The sequence below is a fragment of the Phyllobates terribilis genome, unplaced genomic scaffold (assembly GCF_046119375.1).
Source record: "Phyllobates terribilis strain yellow unplaced genomic scaffold, ASM4611937v1 Scaffold_4__5_contigs__length_816908805, whole genome shotgun sequence".
Taxonomy (NCBI): domain Eukaryota; kingdom Metazoa; phylum Chordata; class Amphibia; order Anura; family Dendrobatidae; genus Phyllobates; species Phyllobates terribilis.
This window is the reverse complement of record NW_027362764.1, coordinates 30,037,791-30,065,051: the sequence shown is the minus strand read 5'-3', so window position 1 is coordinate 30,065,051 and position 27,261 is coordinate 30,037,791. Positions and strand designations below refer to the sequence as shown.

Below are 27,261 nucleotides of genomic sequence, written 5' to 3'. Positions count from 1 at the left end.
TAGGGCCAGGTCTCCAAGATGTTTGGCACAATCTCCTGCCCAGATCCTCCATAACCTGCGTACAAGAGACGAGAAGAAGTGATGGAAACGACCGGCGGTCACCAGATACTGATGATGGAGGAGACGGGCGTTCACCAGATACTGATGATGGAGGAGACGGGCGGTCACCAGATACTGATGATGGAGGTGACGAGCGGTCACCAGATACTGATGATGGAGGAGACGGGCGGTCACCAGATACTGATGATGGAGGTGACGAGCGGTCACCAGATACCGATGATGGAGGTGACGAGCGGTCACCAGATACCGATGATGGAGGTGACGAGCGGTCACCAGATACCGATGATGGAGGCGACGAGTAGTCACCAGATACTGATGATGGAGGCGATGGGCGGTCACCAGATACCGATGATGGAGGAGACGGGCGGTCACCAGATACTGATGATGGAGGCGACGAGCGGTCACCAGATACTGATGATGGAGGAGACGGGCGGTCACCAGATACTGATGATGGAGGAGACGGGCGGTCACCAGATACTGATGATAGAGGTAACGAGCGGTCACCAGATACAGATAATGGAGGCGACGAGCGGTCACCAGATACCGATAATGGAGGCGACGAGCGGTCACCAGATACCGATGAAGGAGGCGACGAGTAGTCACCAGATACTGATGATGGAGGCGATAGACGGTCACCAGATACCGATGATGGAGGCGATGGGCGGTCACAAGATACTGATGATGGAGGCGACGGGAAGTCACCAGATACTGATGATGGAGGCGACGGACGGTCACCAGATACTGATGATGGAGGCGACGGGAAGTCACCAGATACTGATGATGGAGGCGATAGACGGTCACCAGATACTGATGATGGAGGCGATGGGCGGTCACCAGATACTGATGATGGAGGCGACGGGAAGTCACCAGATACTGATGATGGAGGCGAAGGACGGTCACCAGATACTGATGATGGAGGCGATGGGCGGTCACCAGATACTGATGATGGAGGCGACGGACGGTCACCAGATACTGATAGGTTATTTTTATCAATTAACAAAATCCCATCACCCTTTTATTTTTTAATGTTTTCACACCTGCCTAAGACTTTTACACGGTGCTGTATGTGACGCAGGAGGTTCCCATAATTTCGGAGCAGGTGTTCGGGCACAGGCTGTTCTGTACATTACACAGCACAGTCGGGTTGTACAGTATTGCGGTGGGAACGTCCTCGCTTACCCACGGTGAGGCGGACCTCCTCCTGCTGGTTGGCCAGACCATCGTAGTAGTAAAGGTCAAATTTACGTTCTGCTTTCCAGTCGCTGATCAACTCTTTCTTCAAGCAGAACAGGACACTAAAGTGACTTTCGCTGCAGACCACCCAGATCGGATACTTAGGGGTCTTCAAATAGGAGCCGACCTGGAGGAGAAATAGTGGCAGAAGTTCATGCATAGCCAGGATATTCAGTGTCTTCATGGAAATAACATCCAGGCTGGAGAGCTCTTTACAGAATACTTCTCACAGCTGAGGGGTTGTTACAGTTGTATCCAGTCTACACAATCCTCTGTGAGCCATCAGCAGCGCACGTCTCCCTCTGGAGCTACATGTAGGCAAAAAGCTCAGCATCGAAACGGTGACAGAAAACGAAGATTTTGACGCAATAAGTGAATATTTTATTTTGATCCAGCAAGAAAAGGTCCAACGTATCATCCAATAACGGCCTTTATCAAGGACCTTTGTATTGTAGAGGAGCCGGGCATCGGGCAAAGGAGCTGGGCATCGGGGAGAGGAGCCCGGCATCGGGCAGGGAAGCCCGGTATCAGGGAGAGGAGCCGGGCATCGGGGAGAGGAGCTCGGCATCGGGCAGAGGAGCCCGGCATCGGGGAGAGGAGCCCGGCATCGGGCAGAGGAGCCCGGCATCGGGGAGAGGAGCCCGGCATCGGGCAGAGGAGCCCGGCATCGGGGAGAGGAGCCCGGCATCGGGGAGAGGAGCCGGACATCGGGGAGAGGAGCCGGACATCGGGGAGAGGAGCCGGACATCGGGGAGAGGAGCCGGACATCGGGGAGAGGAGCCCGGCATCGGGCAGAGGAGCCCGGCATCGGGGAGAGGAGCCCGGCATCGGGGAGAGGAGCCCGGCATCGGGGAGAGGAGCCCGGCATCGGGGAGAGGAGCCGGGCATCGGGGTGAGGAGCCGGGCATCGGGGAGAGGAGCCGGGCATCGGGGAGAGGAGCCCGGCATCGGGGAGAGGAGCCGGGCATCGGGGAGAGGAGCCCGGCATCGGGGAGAGGAGCCCGGCATCGGGGAGAGGAGCCGGGTATATGGTATTGGAGCCGGGCATCGGGGAGAGGAGCCGGGCATCGGGGAGAGGAGCCCGGCATCGGGGAGAGGAACCCGGCATCGGGGAGAGGAACCCGGCATCGGGGAGAGGAGCCGGGTATAGGGTAGAGGAGCCCGACATCGGGTGGAGGAGCAGCCAGGCATCGGGTGGAGGAGCCCAACATCGGGGAGAGGAGCCCGGCATCGGGGAGAGGAGCCGGGTATATGGTAGAGGAGCCCGACATCGGGTGGAGGAGCAGCCGGGCATCGGAGCCCGGCATCGGGTGGAGGAGAAGCCGGGCATCGGGTGGAGGAGCAGCCTGGCATCGGGTGGAGGAGCAGCCTGGCATCGGGTGGAGGAGCAGCCTGGCATCGGGTGGAGGAGCAGCCTGGCATCGGGTGGAGGAGCAGCCAGGCATCGGGTGGAGGAGCAGCCGGGCATCGGGTGGAGGAGCAGCCGGGCATCGGGTGGAGGAGCAGCCGGGCATCGGGTGGAGGAGCAGCCGGGCATCGGGTGGAGGAGCAGCCCGGCATCGGGTGGAGGAGCAGCCCGGCATCGGGTGGAGGAGCCCGGCATCGGGTGGAGGAGCCCGGCATCGGGTGGAGGAGCCTGGCATTGGGTGGAGGAGCAGCCGGGTATCTGGTGGAGGAGCAGCCGGGCATCGGGTGGAGGAGCAGCCGGGCATCGGGTGGAGGAGCAGCCGGGCATCGGGTGGAGGAGCAGCCGGGCATCGGGTGGAGGAGCCCGGCATCGGGTGGAGGAGGAGCCCGGCATCGGGGAGAGGAGCCGGGTATAGGGTAGAGGAGCCCGACATCGGGTGGAGGAGCAGCCAGGCATCGGGTGGAGGAGCCCAACATCGGGGAGAGGAGCCCGGCATCAGGGAGAGGAGCCGGGTATATGGTAGAGGAGCCCGACATCGGGTGGAGGAGCCCGGCATCGGGTGGAGGAGCAGCCGGGCATCGGGTGGAGGAGCCCAACATCGGGTGGAGGAGCAGCCGGGCATCGGAGCCCGGCATCGGGTGGAGGAGAAGCCGGGCATCGGGTGGAGGAGCAGCCAGGCATCGGGTGGAGGAGCAGCCTGGCATCGGGTGGAGGAGCAGCCTGGCATCGGGTGGAGGAGCAGCCGGGCATCGGGTGGAGGAGCAGCCGGGCATCGGGTGGAGGAGCAGCCGGGCATCGGGTGGAGGAGCAGCCAGGCATCGGGTGGAGGAGCAGCCGGGCATCGGGTGGAGGAGCAGCCCGGCATCGGGTGGAGGAGGCCGGCTTCGGGTGGAGGAGCCTGGCATTGGGTGGAGGAGCAGCCGGGTATCTGGTGGAGGAGCAGCCCGGCATCGGGTGGAGGAGCAGCCGGGCATCGGGTGGAGGAGCCCAACATCGGGTGGAGGAGCAGCCGGGCATCGGAGCCCGGCATCGGGTGGAGGAGAAGCCGGGCATCGGGTGGAGGAGCAGCCAGGCATCGGGTGGAGGAGCAGCCTGGCATCGGGTGGAGGAGCAGCCTGGCATCGGGTGGAGGAGCAGCCGGGCATCGGGTGGAGGAGCAGCCGGGCATCGGGTGGAGGAGCAGCCGGGCATCGGGTGGAGGAGCAGCCGGGCATCGGGTGGAGGAGCAGCCGGGCATCGGGTGGAGGAGCAGCCCGGCATCGGGTGGAGGAGCCCGGCTTCGGGTGGAGGAGCCTGGCATTGGGTGGAGGAGCAGCCGGGTATCTGGTGGAGGAGCAGCCGGGCATCGGGTGGAGGAGCAGCCGGGCATCGGGTGGAGGAGCAGCCGGGCATCGGGTGGAGGAGCCCGGCATCGGGTGGAGGAGCAGCCGGGCATCGGGTGGAGGAGCAGCCGGGCAACGAGTGGAGGAGCAGCCGGGCAACGAGTGGAGGAGCAGCCGGGCAACGAGTGGAGGAGCAGCCAGGCATCGGGTGGAGGAGCAGCCGGGCATCGGGTGGAGGAGCAGCCCGGCATCGGGTGGAGGAGCAGCCGGACATCGGGTGGAGGAGCAGCCGGGCAACGAGTGGAGGAGCAGCCGGGCATCGGGTGGAGGAGCAGCCGGGCATCGGGTGGAGGCAGCTGTGATCTTTGTTCTCTATCATCACTTCGGTGCTGAGGTTTTTTCCTACATGAAGTCAGCACCGCCGTCCTTTCCTGGAGCACGTACACTTCAGGAGCAGTAGTGGCGGAATTTCCTCCTGAATCTCTCTGGAGCTGATAGTTTGTTACAATGTCTCAGTCTGTAGTCCAGACTGTGAAGCTCTAGATTATATATACTGGATATATACTGGATACAACTGTAACGCACAGTCAGCTGTGAAAAGTATTCAGCCAAGTTCACTGTTGCACATAGACAATAATGTTTCCGTTCACTGACAGCAAGCAGATAAAAAATAGAAAGTCAATGTACAGCACCGACACAAGACGTCTTCTGGGGTGAGATCCAGTAAGGGAGGGAGGGCAAAAGGAGGGAAGGAAGGGAATGAAGGAAGTAATGAAGGGGAAGGGATGGGGAAGGAAGGGAATGAAGGAAGTAATGAAGGGGAAGGGAAGGAAGAGGAAACAAAGGGAAAAGGAGGGAAGGCAAGGGAATGAAGGAAGTAATGAAGGGGAAGGGAAAAGGAGGGAAGGAAGGGAATGAAGGAAGTAATGAAGGGAAAGGGAAGGGGAAGGGAAAAGGAGGGAAGGAAGGGAATGAAGGAAGTAATGAAGGGGAAGGGAAGGGAAAATGAGGCAAGGAAGGGAATGAAGGAAGTAATGAAGGGAAAGGGAAGGGGGAGGGAAAAGGAGGGAAGGAAGGGAATGAAGGAAGTAATGAAGGGGAAGGGAAAAGGAGGGAAGGAAGGGAATGAAGGAAGTAATGAAGGGGAAGGGAAGGGGAAGGGAAAAGGAGGGAAGGAAGGAAGTAATGAAGGGGAAGGGAATGAAGGAAGTAATGAAGGGGAAGGGAAGGGAAAATGAGGTAAGGAAGGGAATGAAGGAAGTAATGAAGGGAAAGGGAAGGGGAAGGGAAAAGGAGGGAAGGAAGGGAATGAAGGAAGTAATGAAGTGGAAGGGAAGGGAAAATGAGGTAAGGAAGGGAATGAAGGAAGTAATGAAGTGGAAGGGAAGGGAAAATGAGGTAAGGAAGGGAATGAAGGAAGTAATGAAGGTGAAGGGAAGGGAAAATGAGGTAAGGAAGGGAATGAAGGAAGTAATGAAGGGAAAGGGAAGGGGAAGGGAAAAGGAGGGAAGGAAGGAAGTAATGAAGTGGAAGGGAAGGGAAAATGAGGTAAGGAAGGGAATGAAGGAAGTAATGAAGGGGAAGGGAAGGGAAAAGGAGGGAAGGAAGGGAATAAAGGAAGTAATGAAGGGGAAGGGAAAAGGATGGAAGGCAAATGAGTGAAGGAGTAATGAAGGGCAAGGGAAGGAATGAAGGGGAAGAGAAAGAAGGGAAGGGGAAGGAAGAAAGGGAAATGAAGTAAGGGAAGGAAGGAAAAGGAAGGGGCAGGAAGGGCCATACGTACACCACGGATCTCAAACAGACCAGAAGAGGCGTTGTCACGACCACCACTGACCTGAACGCTAAGGCCACTGATTGGCTGCAGTGGTTGGGACGTCATCTCTACTATCCAGGGAAGACCATCAGAGTGCCAGTGCTGCGGCGGGCAGCAGATTCGGGGGGTAAATATGGCTTGTATCTTTATTTTATAGTTACAGCTTCCTGCTGGTAATTTTTAAGGAACTTCTAATATGGCTTATAGAGTGATTGTCCAGGATTGGAAAAAAAAAAATCCATTGATTTCTTCCAAAAACAGCTGTGCACGGTTGTGTGTGTGGTACGCCGCTCAGAGGCATCCACGTCACCAGCGCAGAGCTGCAGTACCAGACACAACCTGGGGTCAAATGGGGAGCTGTTTTTGGAGGAAGGCAGCCATGTGTTTCTTATTCTGGACAGGATTCCTGTATGTAGATTTGATTTTTGGGAATTCTAACTATCCCATATGCCCGCAGCTATTCCTGGTTGTCAGACCTCATCACACTCCCTGTAGGACAACATTACTCCTATGGTCACTAATTGTTGGCCAGTCCTCTCCCCTCCGTCATGTACAGCGGCTCCCAGGGTCTCCAGGTGAGTAACGCTTCCATAGGCGGAGAGGGAGCCAAATTCCAGCAAGAAACGAGGTGTCAGTTTTGGGTGGAATTTCCGTCTCTGAAGCCAAAATTAATCAAGGGAGGAATTCAGGTCCATCCTTGGAAGCAGCACTGGTCAGTAATCAGCCGAGATTACACCGGCTCTTACAAAACACTGGGAGACTCAAGAAGCCACGTCGAAGGCGGCCACACGTCCTAGACATATCGCTTATTTTTGTGGTAATTGTTTCGCCAATCAAATGAGCAAAATGCTTCTTCACGACCAATCGGATTGTTTCAGGTGTCTCTGAACTGGTGGTCTGGCGCTTAGGGGCTATGATGTCTCCCATACACTGCACACACGGACATGAGGGATTCCTGCTCGCCTGTCTCTATGTCTATGCAGCACATGTTCAGAAGCAGCAGTAGCCATACATACAGCCATACTGAGCAGTGTAACTGTGATTCCAGTTCTGGAGTGAGCCAAAATACTATTAGAAAGCAGCGTCATGGAGGATATTATACAGCGTTACTGAGCAGAATAGCTGTGAATCCAATACTAGGGTGAGAGAAAACACTGGAAAGATGCAGCATAGGGGATATTATACAGCATTACTGAGCAGAAGAGCTGTGAATCCAATACCAGGGTGAGAGAAAACACTGGAAAGATGCAGCATAGGGGATATTATACAGCATTACTGAGCAGAATAGCTGTGAATCCAATACCAGGGTGAGAGAAAACACTGGAAAGATGCAGCATGGGGGATATTATACAGCATTACTGAGCAGAATAGCTGTGAATCCAATACCAGGGTGAGAGAAAACACTGGAAAGATGCAGCATGGAGGATATTATACAGCATTACTGAGCAGAAGAGCTGTGAATCCAATACTAGGGTGAGAGAAAACACTGGAAAGATGCAGCATGGGGGATATTATACAGCATTACTGGGCAGAATAGCTGTGAATCCAATACCAGGGTGAGAGAAAACACTGGAAAGATGCAGCATGGAGGATATTATACAGCATTACTGAGCAGAAGAGCTGTGAATCCAATACTAGGGTGAGAGAAAACACTGGAAAGATGCAGCATGGGAGATATTATACAGCAGTACTGAGCAGAATAGCTGTGAATCCAATACTAGGGTGAGAGAAAACACTGGAAAGATGCAGCATGGAGGATATTATACAGCATTACTGAGCAGAATAGCTGTGAATCCAATACCAGGGTGAGAGAAAACACTGGAAAGATGCAGCATGGGGGATATTATACAGCATTACTGAGCAGAATAGCTGTGAATCCAATACCAGGGTGAGAGAAAACACTGGAAAGATGCAGCATGGAGGATATTATACAGCAGTACTGAGCAGAATAGCTGTGAATCCAATACCAGGGTGAGAGAAAACACTGGAAAGATGCAGCATGGAGGATATTATACAGCATTACTGAGCAGAATAGCTGTGAATCCAATACCAGGGTGAGAGAAAACACTGGAAAGATGCAGCATGGAGGATATTATACAGCATTACTGAGCAGAATAGCTGTGAATCCAATACCAGGGTGAGAGAAAACACTGGAAAGATGCAGCATGGGGGATATTATACAGCATTACTGAGCAGAATAGCTGTGAATCCAACACTGGGTGAGAGAAAACACTGGAAAGATGCAGCATGGAGGATATTATACAGCATTACTGAGCAGAAGAGCTGTGAATCCAATACTAGGGTGAGAGAAAACACTGGAAAGATGCAGCATGGGGAATATTATACAGCAGTACTGAGCAGAATAGCTGTGAATCCAATACTAGGGTGAGAGAAAACACTGGAAAGATGCAGCATGGAGGATATTATACAGCATTACTGAGCAGAATAGCTGTGAATCCAATACCAGGGTGAGAGAAAACACTGGAAAGATGCAGCATGGGGGATATTATACAGCATTACTGAGCAGAATAGCTGTGAATCCAATACCAGGGTGAGAGAAAACACTGGAAAGATGCAGCATGGAGGATATTATACAGCATTACTGAGCAGAATAGCTGTGAATCCAATACCAGGGTGAGAGAAAACACTGGAAAGATGCAGCATGGAGGATATTATACAGCATTACTGAGCAGAATAGCTGTGAATCCAATACCAGGGTGAGAGAAAACACTGGAAAGATGCAGCATGGAGGATATTATACAGCATTACTGAGCAGAATAGCTGTGAATCCAATACTAGGGTGAGAGAAAACACTGGAAAGATGCAGCATAGGGGATATTATACAGCATTACTGAGCAGAATAGCTGTGAATCCAATACCAGGGTGAGAGAAAACACTGGAAAGATGCAGCATGGGGGATATTATACAGCGTTACTGAGCAGAATAGCTGTGAATCCAATACCAGGGTGAGAGAAAACACTGGAAAGATGCAGCATGGAGGATATTATACAGCATTACTGAGCAGAATAGCTGTGAATCCAATACCAGGGTGAGAGAAAACACTGGAAAGATGCAGCATGGAGGATATTATACAGCATTACTGAGCAGAATAGCTGTGAATCCAATACCAGGGTGAGAGAAAACACTGGAAAGATGCAGCATGGAGGATATTATACAGCATTACTGAGCAGAATAGCTGTGAATCCAATAATAGGGTAAGAGAAAACACTGGAAAGATGCAGCATGGAGGATATTATACAGCAGTACTGAGCAGAATAGCTGTGAATCCAATACCAGGGTGAGAGAAAACACTGGAAAGATGCAGCATGGAGGATATTATACAGCATTACTGAGCAGAATAGCTGTGAATCCAATACTAGGGTGAGAGAAAACACTGGAAAGATGCAGCATGGGGGATATTATACAGCATTACTGAGCAGAATAGCTGTGAATCCAATACCAGGGTGAGAGAAAACACTGGAAAGATGCAGCATGGAGGATATTATACAGCATTACTGAGCAGAATAGCTGTGAATCCAATACTGGGTGAGAGAAAACACTGGAAAGATGCAGCATGGGGGATATTATACAGCATTACTGAGCAGAATAGCTGTGAATCCAATACCAGGGTGAGAGAAAACACTGGAAAGATGCAGCATGGGGGATATTATACAGCATTACTGAGCAGAATAGCTGTGAATCCAATACCAGAGCGAGAGAAAACACTGGAAAGATGCCAATACCAGAGTGAGAGAAAACACTGGAAAGATGCAGCATGGAGGATATTATACAGCAGTACTGAGCAGAATAGCTGTGAATCCAATACCAGGGTGAGAGAAAACACTGGAAAGATGCAGCATGGAGGATATTATACAGCATTACTGAGCAGAATAGCTGTGAATCCAATACTAGGGTGAGAGAAAACACTGGAAAGATGCAGCATGGGGGATATTATACAGCTTTACTGAGCAGAATAGCTGTGAATCCAATACCAGGGTGAGAGAAAACACTGGAAAGATGCAGCATGGAGGATATTATACAGCGTTACTGAGCAGAATAGCTGTGAATCCAATACCAGGGTGAGAGAAAACACTGGAAAGATGCAGCATGGAGGATATTATACAGCATTACTGAGCAGAATAGCTGTGAATCCAATACTAGGGTGAGAGAAAACACTGGAAAGATGCAGCATGGAGGATATTATACAGCATTACTGATCAGAATAGCTGTGAATTCAATACTAGGGTGAGAGAAAACACTGGAAAGATGCAGCATGGGGGATATTATACAGCATTACTGAGCAGAATAGCTGTGAATCCAATACCAGGGTGAGAGAAAACACTGGAAAGATGCAGCATGGGGGATATTATACAGCATTACTGAGCAGAATAGCTGTGAATCCAATACCAGGGTGAGAGAAAACACTGGAAAGATGCAGCATGGAGGATATTATACAGCATTACTGAGCAGAATAGCTGTGAATCCAATACCAGGGTGAGAGAAAACACTGGAAAGATGCAGCATGGAGGATATTATACAGCATTACTGAGCAGAATAGCTGTGAATTCAATACTAGGGTGAGAGAAAACACTGGAAAGATGCAGCATGGGGGATATTATACAGCATTACTGAGCAGAATAGCTGTGAATCCAATACCAGGGTGAGAGAAAACACTGGAAAGATGCAGCATGGAGGATATTATACAGCATTACTGAGCAGAATAGCTGTGAATTCAATACTAGGGTGAGAGAAAACACTGGAAAGATGCAGCATGGGGGATATTATACAGCATTACTGAGCAGAATAGCTGTGAATCCAATACCAGGGTGAGAGAAAACACTGGAAAGATGCAGCATGGAGGATATTATACAGCATTACTGAGCAGAATAGCTGTGAATCCAATACTAGGGTGAGAGAAAACACTGGAAAGATGCAGCATGGGGGATATTATACAGCATTACTGAGCAGAATAGCTGTGAATCCAATACCAGGGTGAGAGAAAACACTGGAAAGATGCAGCATGGAGGATATTATACAGCATTACTGAGCAGAATAGCTGTGAATCCAATACCAGGGTGAGAGAAAACACTGGAAAGATGCAGCATGGGGGATATTATACAGCATTACTGAGCAGAATAGCTGTGAATCCAATACTAGGATGAGAGAAAACACTGGAAAGATGCAGCATGGGGGATATTATACAGCATTACTGAGCAGAATAGCTGTGAATCCAATACTAGGGTGAGAGAAAACACTGGAAAGATGCAGCATGGGGGATATTATACAACATTACTGAGCAGAATAGCTGTGAATCCAACACCAGGGTGAGAGAAAACACTGGAAAGATGCAGCATGGAGGATATTATACAGCTTTACTGAGCAGAATAGCTGTGAATCCAATACTAGGATGAGAGAAAACACTGGAAAGATGCAGCATGGAGGATATTATACAGCATTACTGAGCAGAATAGCTGTGAATCCAATACCAGGGTGAGAGAAAACACTGGAAAGATGCAGCATGGGGGATATTATACAGCATTACTGAGCAGAATAGCTGTGAATCCAATACTAGGGTGAGAGAAAACACTGGAAAGATGCAGCATGGAGGATATTATACAGCAGTACTGAGCAGAATAGCTGTGAATCCAATACCAGGATGAGAGAAAACACTGGAAAGATGCAGCATGGAGGATATTATACAGCGTTACTGAGCAGAATAGCTGTGAATCCAATACCAGGGTGAGAGAAAACACTGGAAAGATGCAGCATGGGGGATATTATACAGCATTACTGAGCAGAATAGCTGTGAATCCAATACTAGGGTGAGAGAAAACACTGGAAAGATGCAGCATGGGGTATATTATACAGCATTACTGAGCAGAATAGCTGTGAATCCAATACTAGGGTGAGAGAAAACACTGGAAAGATGCAGCATGGAGGATATTATACAGCATTACTGAGCAGAATAGCTGTGAATCCAATACCAGGGTGAGAGAAAACACTGGAAAGATGCAGCATGGGGGATATTATACAGCATTACTGAGCAGAATAGCTGTGAATCCAATACTAGGGTGAGAGAAAACACTGGAAAGATGCAGCATGGAGGATATTATACAGCATTACTGAGCAGAATAGCTGTGAATCCAATACCAGGGTGAGAGAAAACACTGGAAAGATGCAGCATGGAGGATATTATACAGCATTACTGAGCAGAAGAGCTGTGAATCCAATAATAGGGTGAGAGAAAACACTGGAAAGATGCAGCATGGGGGATATTATACAGCATTACTGAGAAGAATAGCTGTGAATCCAATACTAGGGTGAGAGAAAACACTGGAAAGATGCAGCATGGGGGATATTATACAGCATTACTGAGCAGAACAGCTGTGAATCCAATACCAGGGTGAGAGAAAACACTGGAAAAGATGCAGCATGGGGGATATTATACAGCATTACTGAGCAGAATAGCTGTGAATCCAATACCAGGGTGAGAGAAAACACTGGAAAGATGCAGCATGGGGGATATTATACAGCATTACTGAGCAGAATAGCTGTGAATCCAATAATAGGGTAAGAGAAAACACTGGAAAGATGCAGCATGGAGGATATTATACAGCATTACTGAGCAGAAGAGCTGTGAATCCAATACCAGGGTGAGAGAAAACACTGGAAAAGATGCAGCATGGGGGATATTATACAGCATTACTGAGAAGAATAGCTGTGAATCCAATACTAGGGTGAGAGAAAACACTGGAAAGATGCAGCATGGGGGATATTATACAGCATTACTGAGCAGAACAGCTGTGAATCCAATACCAGGGTGAGAGAAAACACTGGAAAAGATGCAGCATGGGGGATATTATACAGCATTACTGAGCAGAATAGCTGTGAATCCAATACCAGGGTGAGAGAATACACTGGAAAGATGCAGCATGGGGGATATTATACAGCTTTACTGAGCAGAATAGCTGTGAATCCAATACCAGGGTGAGAGAAAACACTGGAAAAGATGCAGCATGGGGGATATTATACAGCATTACTGAGCAGAATAGCTGTGAATCCAATACTAGGGTGAGAGAAAACACTGGAAAGATGCAGCATGGGGGATATTATACAGCATTACTGAGCAGAATAGCTGTGAATCCAATAATAGGGTAAGAGAAAACACTGGAAAGATGCAGCATGGAGGATATTATACAGCATTACTGAGCAGAAGAGCTGTGAATCCAATACCAGGGTGAGAGAAAACACTGGAAAGATGCAGCATGGGGGATATTATACAGCATTACTGAGCAGAATAGCTGTGAATCCAATACTAGGGTGAGAGAAAACACTGGAAAGATGCAGCATGGGGGATATTATACAGCGTTACTGAGCAGAAGAGCTGTGAATCCAATAATAGGGTGAGAGAAAACACTGGAAAGATGCAGCATGGAGGATATTATACAGCAGTACTGAGCAGAATAGCTGTGAATCCAATACTAGGGTGAGAAAAAACACTGGAAAGATGCAGCATGGGGGATATTATACAGCATTACTGAGCAGAATAGCTGTGAATCCAATACTAGGGTGAGAAAAAACACTGGAAAGATGCAGCATGGGGGATATTATACAGCATTACTGAGCAGAATAGCTGTGAATCCAATACCAGGGTGAGAGAAAACACTGGAAAAGATGCAGCATGGGGGATATTATACAGCATTACTGAGCAGAATAGCTGTGAATCCAATACCAGGGTGAGAGAATACACTGGAAAGATGCAGCATGGGGGATATTATACAGCTTTACTGAGCAGAATAGCTGTGAATCCAATACCAGGGTGAGAGAAAACACTGGAAAAGATGCAGCATGGGGGATATTATACAGCATTACTGAGCAGAATAGCTGTGAATCCAATACTAGGGTGAGAGAAAACACTGGAAAGATGCAGCATGGGGGATATTATACAGCATTACTGAGCAGAATAGCTGTGAATCCAATAATAGGGTAAGAGAAAACACTGGAAAGATGCAGCATGGAGGATATTATACAGCATTACTGAGCAGAAGAGCTGTGAATCCAATACCAGGGTGAGAGAAAACACTGGAAAGATGCAGCATGGGGGATATTATACAGCGTTACTGAGCAGAAGAGCTGTGAATCCAATAATAGGGTGAGAGAAAACACTGGAAAGATGCAGCATGGAGGATATTATACAGCAGTACTGAGCAGAATAGCTGTGAATCCAATACTAGGGTGAGAAAAAACACTGGAAAGATGCAGCATGGGGGATATTATACAGCATTACTGAGCAGAATAGCTGTGAATCCAATACTAGGGTGAGAAAAAACACTGGAAAGATGCAGCATGGGGGATATTATACAGCATTACTGAGCAGAATAGCTGTGAATCCAATACTAGGGTGAGAGAAAACACTGGAAAGATGCAGCATGGAGGATATTATACAGCATTACTGAGCAGAAGAGCTGTGAATCCAATACCAGGGTGAGAGAAAACACTGGAAAGATGCAGCATGGGGGATATTATACAGCTTTACTGAGCAGAATAGCTGTGAATCCAATAATAGGGTGAGAGAAAACACTGGAAAGATGCAGCATTGAGGATATTATACAGCATTACTGAGCAGAAGAGCTGTGAATCCAATACCAGTGTGAGAGAAAACACTGGAAAGATGCAGCATGGAAGATATTATACAGCAGTACTGAGCAGAATAGCTGTGAATCCAATAATAGGGTGAGAAAAAACACTGGAAAGATGCAGCATGGAGGATATTATACAGCGTTACTGAGCAGAACAGCTGTGAATCCAATACTAGGGTGAGAGAAAACACTGGAAAGATGCAGCATGGAGGATATTATACAGCATTACTGAGCAGAACAGCTGTGAATCCAATAATAGGGTGAGAGAAAACACTGGAAAGATGCAGCATGGGGGATATTATACAGCATTACTGAGCAGAAGAGCTGTGAATCCAATACTAGGGTGAGAGAAAACACTGGAAAGATGCAGCATGGGGGATATTATACAGCATTACTGAGCAGAAAAGCTGTGAATCCAATACCAGGGTGAGAGAAAACACTGGAAAGATGCAGCATGGAGGATATTATACAGCATTACTGAGCAGAATAGCTGTGAATCCAATACTAGGGTGAGAAAAAACACTGGAAAGATGCAGCATGGGGGATATTATACAGCAGTACTGAGCAGAATAGCTGTGAATCCAATACTAGGGTGAGAAAAAACACTGGAAAGATGCAGCATGGGGGATATTATACAGCATTACTAAGCAGAAGAGCTGTGAATCCAATACCAGGATGAGAGAAAACACTGGAAAGATGCAGCATGGAGAATATTATACAGCGTTACTGAGCATAACAGCTGTGAATCCAATAATAGGGTGAGAGAAAACACTGGAAAGATGCAGCATGGGGGATATTATACAGCATTACTGAGCAGAATAGCTGTGAATCCAATACTAGGGTGAGAGAAAACACTGGAAAGATGCAGCATGGGGGATATTATACAGCATTACTGAGCAGAATAGCTGTGAATCCAATACTAGGGTGAGAGAAAACACTGGAAAGATGCAGCATGGAGGATATTATACAGCGTTACTGAGCAGAATAGCTGTGAATCCAATACTAGGGTGAGAGAAAACACTGGAAAGATGCAGCATGGGGGATATTATACAGCATTACTGAGCAGAATAGCTGTGAATCCAATAATAGGGTGAGAGAAAACACTGGAAAGATGCAGCATGGAGGATATTATACAGCATTACTGAGCAGAATAGCTGTGAATCCAATACCAGGGTGAGAGAAAACACTGGAAAGATGCAGCATGGAGGATATTATACAGCATTACTGAGCAGAAGAGCTGTGAATCCAATAATAGGGTGAGAGAAAACACTGGAAAGATGCAGCATGGGGGATGTTATACAGCTTTACTGAGCAGAATAGCTGTGAATCCAATAATAGGGTAAGAGAAAACACTGGAAAGATGCAGCATGGTGGATATTATACAGCATTACTGAGCAGAAGAGCTGTGAATCCAATACCAGGGTGAGAGAAAACACTGGAAAGATGCAGCATGGAGGATATTATACAGCATTACTGAGCAGAAGAGCTGTGAATCCAATAATAGGGTGAGAGAAAACACTGGAAAGATGCAGCATGGGGGATATTATACAGCTTTACTGAGCAGAACAGCTGTGAATCCAATAATAGGGTGAGAGAAAACACTGGAAAGATGCAGCATGGAGGATATTATACAGCATTACTGAGCAGAAGAGCTGTGAATCCAATAATAGGGTGAGAGAAAACACTGGAAAGATGCAGCATGGGGGATATTATACAGCATTACTGAGCAGAATAGCTGTGAATCCAATAATAGGGTAAGAGAAAACACTGGAAAGATGCAGCATGGAGGATATTATACAGCATTACTGAGCAGAAGAGCTGTGAATCCAATACCAGGGTGAGAGAAAACACTGGAAAGATGCAGCATGGGGGATATTATACAGCATTACTGAGCAGAATAGCTGTGAATCCAATACCAGGGTGAGAGAAAACACTGGAAAGATGCAGCATGGGGGATATTATACAGCATTACTGAGCAGAAGAGCTGTGAATCCAATACCAGGGTGAGAGAAAACACTGGAAAGATGCAGCATGGAGGATATTATACAGCATTACTGAGCAGAATAGCTGTGAATCCAATACCAGGGTGAGAGAAAACACTGGAAAGATGCAGCATGGGGGATATTATACAGCATTACTGAGCAGAATAGCTGTGAATCCAATAATAGGGTAAGAGAAAACACTGGAAAGATGCAGCATGGAGGATATTATACAGCATTACTGAGCAGAATAGCTGTGAATCCAATACCAGGGTGAGAGAAAACACTGGAAAGATGCAGCATGGGGGATATTATACAGCATTACTGAGCAGAATAGCTGTGAATCCAATACTAGGGTGAGAGAAAACACTGGAAAGATGCAGCATGGAGGATATTATACAGCTGTACTGAGCAGAATAGCTGTGAATCCAATACTAGGGTGAGAGAAAACACTGGAAAGATGCAGCATGGAGGATATTATACAGCTTTACTGAGCAGAATAGCTGTGAATCCAATACTAGGGTGAGAGAAAACACTGGAAAGATGCAGCATGGGGGATATTATACAGCGTTACTGAGCAGAATAGCTGTGAATCCAATACTAGGGTGAGAGAAAACACTGGAAAGATGCAGCATGGAGGATATTATACAGCATTACTGAGCAGAATAGCTGTGAATCCAATACCAGGGTGAGAGAAAACACTGGAAAGATGCAGCATGGGGGATATTATACAGTATTACTGAGCAGAATAGCTGTGAATCCAATAATAGGGTGAGAGAAAACACTGGAAAGATGCAGCATGGGGGATATTATACAGCTATACTGAGCAGAATAGCTGTGAATCCAATACTAGGGTGAGAGAAAACACTGGAAAGATGCAGCATGGAGGATATTATACAGCTTTACTGAGCAGAATAGCTGTGAATCCAATACTAGGGTGAGAGAAAACACTGGAAAGATGCAGCATGGAGGATATTATACAGCTTTACTGAGCAGAATAGCTGTGAATCCAATACCAGGGTGAGAGAAAACACTGGAAAGATGCAGCATGGGGGATATTATACAGCAGTACTGAGCAGAATAGCTGTGAATCCAATAATAGGGTAAGAGAAAACACTGGAAAGATGCAGCATGGAGGATATTATACAGCATTACTGAGCAGAATAGCTGTGAATCCAATACCAGGGTGAGAGAAAACACTGGAAAGATGCAGCATGGAGGATATTATACAGCAGTACTGAGCAGAATAGCTGTGAATCCAATAATAGGGTAAGAGAAAACACTGGAAAGATGCAGCATGGAGGATATTATACAGCATTACTGAGCAGAAGAGCTGTGAATCCAATACCAGGGTGAGAGAAAACACTGGAAAGATGCAGCATGGAGGATATTATACAGCAGTACTGAGCAGAATAGCTGTGAATCCAATAATAGGGTAAGAGAAAACACTGGAAAGATGCAGCATGGAGGATATTATACAGCATTACTGAGCAGAAGAGCTGTGAATCCAATACCAGGGTGAGAGAAAACACTGGAAAGATGCAGCATGGGGGATATTATACAGCATTACTGAGCAGAATAGCTGTGAATCCAATACTAGGGTGAGAAAAAACACTGGAAAGATGCAGCATGGGGGATATTATACAGCATTACTGAGCAGAATAGCTGTGAATCCAATACTAGGGTGAGAAAAAACACTGGAAAGATGCAGCATGGGGGATATTATACAGCATTACTGAGCAGAAGAGCTGTGAATCCAATAATAGGGTGAGAGAAAACACTGGAAAGATGCAGCATGGAGGATATTATACAGCGTTACTGAGCAGAATAGCTGTGAATCCAATACCAGGGTGAGAGAAAACACTGGAAAGATGCAGCATGGGGGATATTATACAGCGTTACTGAGCAGAATAGCTGTGAATCCAATACTAGGGTGAGAGAAAACACTGGAAAGATGCAGCATGGGGGATATTATACAGCGTTACTGAGCAGAATAGCTGTGAATCCAATACCAGGGTGAGAGAAAACACTGGAAAGATGCAGCATGGGGGATATTATACAGCATTACTGAGCAGAATAGCTGTGAATCCAATACTAGGGTGAGAGAAAACACTGGAAAGATGCAGCATGGGGGATATTATACAGCGTTACTGAGCAGAATAGCTGTGAATCCAATACCAGGGTGAGAGAAAACACTGGAAAGATGCAGCATGGGGGATATTATACAGCGTTACTGAGCAGAATAGCTGTGAATCCAATACTAGGGTGAGAGAAAACACTGGAAAGATGCAGCATGGGGGATATTATACAGCGTTACTGAGCAGAATAGCTGTGAATCCAATACCAGGGTGAGAGAAAACACTGGAAAGATGCAGCATGGGGGATATTATACAGCATTACTGAGCAGAATAGCTGTGAATCCAATACTAGGGTGAGAGAAAACACTGGAAAGATGCAGCATGGAGGATATTATACAGCGTTACTGAGCAGAATAGCTGTGAATCCAATACTAGGGTGAGAGAAAACACTGGAAAGATGCAGCACGGGGGATATTATACAGCATTACTGAGCAGAAGAGCTGTGAATCCAATAATAGGGTGAGAGAAAACACTGGAAAGATGCAGCATGGAGGATATTATACAGCAGTACTGAGCAGAATAGCTGTGAATCCAATACTAGGGTGAGAAAAAACACTGGAAAGATGCAGCATGGGGGATATTATACAGCATTACTGAGCAGAATAGCTGTGAATCCAATACCAGGGTGAGAGAAAACACTGGAAAGATGCAGCATGGAGGATATTATACAGCAGTACTGAGCAGAATAGCTGTGAATCCAATAATAGGGTAAGAGAAAACACTGGAAAGATGCAGCATGGAGGATATTATACAGCATTACTGAGCAGAAGAGCTGTGAATCCAATACCAGGGTGAGAGAAAACACTGGAAAGATGCAGCATGGGGGATATTATACAGCATTACTGAGCAGAATAGCTGTGAATCCAATACCAGGGTGAGAGAAAACACTGGAAAGATGCAGCATGGGGGATATTATACACCGTTACTGAGCAGAACAGCTGTGAATCCAATAATAGGGTGAGAGAAAACACTGGAAAGATGCAGCATGGATGATATTATACAGCATTACTGAGCAGAATAGCTGCGAATCCAATACCAGGGGAGAGAAAACACTGGAAAGATGCAGCATGGAGGATATTATACAGCATTACTGAGCAGAATAGCTGTGAATCCAATACCAGGGTGAGAGAAAACACTGGAAAGATGCAGCATGGGGGATATTATACAGCATTACTGAGCAGAATAGCTGTGAATCCAATACTAGGGTGAGAGAAAACACTGGAAAGATGCAGCATGGGGGATATTATACAGCATTACTGAGCAGAATAGCTGTGAATCCAATACCAGGGTGAGAGAAAACACTGGAAAGATGCAGCATGGGGGATATTATACAGCATTACTGAGCAGAAGAGCTGTGAATCCAATACCAGGGTGAGAGAAAACACTGGAAAGATGCAGCATGGAAGATATTATACAGCATTACTGAGCAGAATAGCTGTGAATCCAATACCAGGGTGAGAGAAAACACTGGAAAGATGCAGCATGGGGGATATTATACAGCATTACTGAGCAGAATAGCTGTGAATCCAATACCAGGGTGAGAGAAAACACTGGAAAGATGCAGCATGGGGGATATTATACAGCATTACTGAGCAGAATAGCTGTGAATCCAATACCAGGGTGAGAGAAAACACTGGAAAGATGCAGCATGGGGGATATTATACAGCGTTACTGAGCAGAATAGCTGTGAATCCAATACTAGGGTGAGAGAAAACACTGGAAAGATGCAGCATGGGGGATATTATACAGCATTACTGAGCAGAATAGCTGTGAATCCAATACCAGGGTGAGAGAAAACACTGGAAAGATGCAGCATGGGGGATATTATACACCGTTACTGAGCAGAATAGCTGTGAATCCAATACCAGGGTGAGAGAAAACACTGGAAAGATGCAGCATGGGGGATATTATACAGCATTACTGAGCAGAATAGCTGTGAATCCAATACTAGGGTGAGAGAAAACACTGGAAAGATGCAGCATGGAGGATATTATACAGCTTTACTGAGCAGAATAGCTGTGAATCCAATACTAGGGTGAGAGAAAACACTGGAAAGATGCAGCATGGGGGATATTATACAGCATTACTGAGCAGAACAGCTGTGAATCCAATACCAGGGTGAGAGAAAACACTGGAAAGATGCAGCATGGGGGATATTATACAGCATTACTGAGCAGAATAGCTGTGAATCCAATAATAGGGTGAGAAAAAACACTGGAAAGATGCAGCATGGAGGATATTATACAGCGTTACTGAGCAGAACAGCTGTGAATCCAATACTAGGGTGAGAGAAAACAATGGAAAGATGCAGCATGGAGGATATTATACAGCATTACTGAGCAGAATAGCTGTGAATCCAATAATAGGGTGAGAGAAAACAATGGAAAGATGCAGCATGGAGGATATTATACAGCATTACTGAGCAGAATAGCTGTGAATCCAATACCAGGGTGAGAGAAAACACTGGAAAGATGCAGCATGGAGGATATTATACAGCATTACTGAGCAGAATAGCTGTGAATACAATACCAGGGTGAGAGAAAACACTGGAAAGATGCAGCATGGAGGATATTATACAGCAGTACTGAGCAGAATAGCTGTGAATCCAATACTAGGGTGAGAGAAAACACTGGAAAGATGCAGCATGGAGGATATTATACAGCATTACTGAGCAGAAAAGCTGTGAATCCAATACCAGGGTGAGAGAAAACACTGGAAAGATGCAGCATGGAGGATATTATACAGCATTACTGAGCAGAATAGCTGTGAATCCAATAATAGGGTGAGAAAAAACACTGGAAAGATGCAGCATGGGGGATATTATACAGCATTACTAAGCAGAAGAGCTGTGAATCCAAAACCAAGGTGAGAGAAAACACTGGAAAGATGCAGCATGGAGGATATTATACAGCGTTACTGAGCAGAACAGCTGTGAATCCAATACCAGGGTGAGAGAAAACACTGGAAAGATGCAGCATGGAGGATATTATACAGCATTACTGAGCAGAATAGCTGTGAATACAATACCAGGGTGAGAGAAAACACTGGAAAGATGCAACATGGAGGATATTATACAGCAGTACTGAGCAGAATAGCTGTGAATCCAATAATAGGGTGAGAGAAAACACTGGAAAGATGCAGCATGGAGGATATTATACAGCATTACTGAGCAGAAAAGCTGTGAATCCAATACCAGGGTGAGAGAAAACACTGGAAAGATGCAGCATGGAGGATATTATACAGCAGTACTGAGCAGAATAGCTGTGAATCCAATAATAGGGTGAGAAAAAACACTGGAAAGATGCAGCATGGGGGATATTATACAGCATTACTAAGCAGAAGAGCTGTGAATCCAATACCAGGGTGAGAGAAAACACTGGAAAGATGCAGCATGGAGGATATTATACAGCGTTACTGAGCAGAACAGCTGTGAATCCAATAATAGGGTGAGAGAAAACACTGGAAAGATGCAGCATGGGGGATATTATACAGCATTACTGAGCAGAATAGCTGTGAATCCAATACTAGGGTGAGAGAAAACACTGGAAAGATGCAGCATGGAGGATATTATACAGCAGTACTGAGCAGAATAGCTGTGAATCCAATACCAGGGTGAGAGAAAACACTGGAAAGATGCAGCATGGGGGATATTATACAGCATTACTGAGCAGAATAGCTGTGAATCCAATACCAGGGTGAGAGAAAACACTGGAAAGATGCAGCATGGAGGATATTATACAGCATTACTGAGCAGAATAGCTGTGAATCCAATACTAGGGTGAGAGAAAACACTGGAAAGATGCAGCATGGAGGATATTATACAGCAGTACTGAGCAGAATAGCTGTGAATCCAATACCAGGGTGAGAGAAAACACTGGAAAGATGCAGCATGGGGGATATTATACAGCATTACTGAGCAGAATAGCTGTGAATCCAATACCAGGGTGAGAGAAAACACTGGAAAGATGCAGCATGGAGGATATTATACAGCGTTACTGAGCAGAAGAGCTGTGAATCCAATACTAGGGTGAGAGAAAACACTGGAAAGATACAGCATGGGGGATATTATACAGCATTACTGAGCAGAATAGCTGTGAATCCAATACTAGGATGAGAGAAAACACTGGAAAGATGCAGCATGGTGGATATTATACAGCATTACTAAGCAGAATAGCTGTGAATCCAATACCAGGGTGAGAGAAAACACTGGAAAGATGCAGCATGGAAGATATTATACAGCATTACTGAGCAGAATAGCTGTGAATCCAATAATAGGGTGAGAAAAAACACTGGAAAGATGCAGCATGGAGGATATTATACAGCGTTACTGAGCAGAACAGCTGTGAATCCAATACTAGGGTGAGAGAAAACAATGGAAAGATGCAGCATGGAGGATATTATACAGCATTACTGAGCAGAATAGCTGTGAATCCAATAATAGGGTGAGAGAAAACAATGGAAAGATGCAGCATGGAGGATATTATACAGCATTACTGAGCAGAATAGCTGTGAATCCAATACCAGGGTGAGAGAAAACACTGGAAAGATGCAGCATGGAGGATATTATACAGCAGTACTGAGCAGAATAGCTGTGAATCCAATACCAGGGTGAGAGAAAACACTGGAAAGATGCAGCATGGGGGATATTATACAGCATTACTGAGCAGAATAGCTGTGAATCCAATACTAGGGTGAGAGAAAACACTGGAAAGATGCAGCATGGAGGATATTATACAGCAGTACTGAGCAGAATAGCTGTGAATCCAATACCAGGGTGAGAGAAAACACTGGAAAGATGCAGCATGGGGGATATTATACAGCATTACTGAGCAGAATAGCTGTGAATCCAATACCAGGGTGAGAGAAAACACTGGAAAGATGCAGCATGGAGGATATTATACAGCATTACTGAGCAGAATAGCTGTGAATCCAATACTAGGGTGAGAGAAAACACTGGAAAGATGCAGCATGGAGGATATTATACAGCAGTACTGAGCAGAATAGCTGTGAATCCAATACCAGGGTGAGAGAAAACACTGGAAAGATGCAGCATGGGGGATATTATACAGCATTACTGAGCAGAATAGCTGTGAATCCAATACCAGGGTGAGAGAAAACACTGGAAAGATGCAGCATGGAGGATATTATACAGCGTTACTGAGCAGAAGAGCTGTGAATCCAATACTAGGGTGAGAGAAAACACTGGAAAGATACAGCATGGGGGATATTATACAGCATTACTGAGCAGAATAGCTGTGAATCCAATACTAGGATGAGAGAAAACACTGGAAAGATGCAGCATGGTGGATATTATACAGCATTACTAAGCAGAATAGCTGTGAATCCAATACCAGGGTGAGAGAAAACACTGGAAAGATGCAGCATGGAAGATATTATACAGCATTACTGAGCAGAATAGCTGTGAATCCAATAATAGGGTGAGAAAAAACACTGGAAAGATGCAGCATGGAGGATATTATACAGCGTTACTGAGCAGAACAGCTGTGAATCCAATACTAGGGTGAGAGAAAACAATGGAAAGATGCAGCATGGAGGATATTATACAGCATTACTGAGCAGAATAGCTGTGAATCCAATAATAGGGTGAGAGAAAACAATGGAAAGATGCAGCATGGAGGATATTATACAGCATTACTGAGCAGAATAGCTGTGAATCCAATACCAGGGTGAGAGAAAACACTGGAAAGATGCAGCATGGAGGATATTATACAGCAATACTGAGCAGAATAGCTGTGAATCCAATAATAGGGTGAGAAAAAACACTGGAAAGATGCAGCATGGAGGATATTATACAGCATTACTGAGCAGAATAGCTGTGAATCCAAAACCAAGGTGAGAGAAAACACTGGAAAGATGCAGCATGGAGGATATTATACAGCGTTACTGAGCAGAACAGCTGTGAATCCAATACCAGGGTGAGAGAAAACACTGGAAAGATGCAGCATGGAGGATATTATACAGCATTACTGAGCAGAATAGCTGTGAATACAATACCAGGGTGAGAGAAAACACTGGAAAGATGCAGCATGGAGGATATTATACAGCAGTACTGAGCAGAATAGCTGTGAATCCAATAATAGGGTGAGAGAAAACACTGGAAAGATGCAGCATGGAGGATATTATACAGCATTACTGAGCAGAAAAGCTGTGAATCCAATACCAGGGTGAGAGAAAACACTGGAAAGATGCAGCATGGAGGATATTATACAGCAGTACTGAGCAGAATAGCTGTGAATCCAATAATAGGGTGAGAAAAAACACTGGAAAGATGCAGCATGGGGGATATTATACAGCATTACTAAGCAGAAGAGCTGTGAATCCAATACCAGGGTGAGAGAAAACACTGGAAAGATGCAGCATGGAGGATATTATACAGCGTTACTGAGCAGAACAGCTGTGAATCCAATAATAGGGTGAGAGAAAACACTGGAAAGATGCAGCATGGGGGATATTATACAGCATTACTGAGCAGAATAGCTGTGAATCCAATACCACGGTGAGAGAAAACACTGGAAAGATGCAGCATGGGGGATATTATACAGCATTACTGAGCAGAATAGCTGTGAATCCAATACTAGGGTGAGAGAAAACACTGGAAAGATGCAGCATGGAGGATATTATACAGCAGTACTGAGCAGAATAGCTGTGAATCCAATACCAGGGTGAGAGAAAACACTGGAAAGATGCAGCATGGGGGATATTATACAGCATTACTGAGCAGAATAGCTGTGAATCCAATACCAGGGTGAGAGAAAACACTGGAAAGATGCAGCATGGAGGATATTATACAGCATTACTGAGCAGAATAGCTGTGAATCCAATACTAGGGTGAGAGAAAACACTGGAAAGATGCAGCATGGAGGATATTATACAGCAGTCCTGAGCAGAATAGCTGTGAATCCAATACCAGGGTGAGAGAAAACACTGGAAAGATGCAGCATGGGGGATATTATACAGCATTACTGAGCAGAATAGCTGTGAATCCAATACCAGGGTGAGAGAAAACACTGGAAAGATGCAGCATGGAGGATATTATACAGCGTTACTGAGCAGAAGAGCTGTGAATCCAATACTAGGGTGAGAGAAAACACTGGAAAGATACAGCATGGGGGATATTATACAGCATTACTGAGCAGAATAGCTGTGAATCCAATACTAGGATGAGAAAAAACACTGGAAAGATGCAGCATGGTGGATATTATACAGCATTACTGAGCAGAATAGCTGTGAATCCAATACCAGGGTGAGAGAAAACACTGGAAAGATGCAGCATGGAAGATATTATACAGCATTACTGAGCAGAAGAGCTGTGAATCCAATACTAGGGTGAGAGAAAACACTGGAAAGATGCAGCATGGAGGATATTATACAGCATTACTGAGCAGAATAGCTGTGAATCCAATACCACGGTGAGAGAAAACACTGGAAAGATGCAGCATGGAAGATATTATACAGCATTACTGAGCAGAAGAGCTGTGAATCCAATACTAGGGTGAGAGAAAACACTGGAAAGATGCAGCATGGAAGATATTATACAGCATTACTGAGCAGAAGAGTTGTGAATTAAAATACTAGGGTGAGATAAAACACTGGAAAGATGCAGCATGGAGGATATTATACAGCGTTACTGAGCAGAAGAGCTGTGAATCCAATACCAGGGTGAGAGAAAACACTGGAAAGATGCAGCCTGGAGGATATTATACAGCAGTACTGAGCAGAATAGCTGTGAATCCAATACCAGGGTGAGAGAAAACACTGGAAAGATGCAGCATGGGGGATATTATACAGCATTACTGAGCAGAATAGCTGTGAATCCAATACCAGGGTGAGAGAAAACACTGGAAAGATGCAGCATGGAGGATATTATACAGCATTACTGAGCAGAATAGCTGTGAATCCAATACCAGGGTGAGAGAAAACACTGGAAAGATGCAGCATGGGGGATATTATACAGCATTACTGAGCAGAATAGCTGCGAATCCAATACCAGGGTGAGAGAAAACACTGGAAAGATGCAGCATGGAGGATATTATACAGCATTACTGAGCAGAATAGCTGTGAATCCAATACCAGGGTGAGAGAAAACACTGGAAAGATGCAGCATGGGGGATATTATACAGCATTACTGAGCAGAATAGCTGTGAATCCAATACTAGGGTGAGAGAAAACACTGGAAAGATGCAGCATGGGGGATATTATACAGCATTACTGAGCAGAATAGCTGCGAATCCAATACCAGGGTGAGAGAAAACACTGGAAAGATGCAGCATGGAGGATATTATACAGCATTACTGAGCAGAATAGCTGTGAATCCAATACCAGGGTGAGAGAAAACACTGGAAAGATGCAGCATGGGGGATATTATACAGCATTACTGAGCAGAATAGCTGTGAATCCAATACCAGGGTGAGAGAAAACACTGGAAAGATGCAGCATGGGGGATATTATACAGCATTACTGAGCAGAATAACTGTGAATCCAATACTAGGGTGAGAGAAAACACTGGAAAGATGCAGCATGGGGGATATTATACAGCATTACTGAGCAGAATAGCTGTGAATCCAATACTAGGGTGAGAGAAAACACTGGAAAGATGCAGCATGGAGGATATTATACAGCATTACTGAGCAGAATAGCTGTGAATCCAA

At 46.0% G+C, this 27,261-nt stretch overlaps 1 protein-coding gene across 3 annotated transcripts in view; it reads right to left on the bottom strand.

Annotated features, from left to right (window-relative positions):
* MINDY4 (MINDY lysine 48 deubiquitinase 4) overlaps nt 1-27,261 on the bottom strand; it is a 205,654-nt gene that overhangs the window by 49,025 nt on the left and 129,368 nt on the right. For 2 of the 3 annotated variants that reach the window (XM_073677206.1, XM_073677208.1), the window contains one exon: nt 1,240-1,420. The exons of the other annotated variant lie outside the window; for it this stretch is intronic. In XM_073677206.1, coding sequence (XP_073533307.1) covers nt 1,240-1,420 — 181 coding nt within the window. The remainder of the gene's footprint in view (nt 1-1,239; nt 1,421-27,261) is intronic. 3 annotated transcript variants of the gene reach the window in all.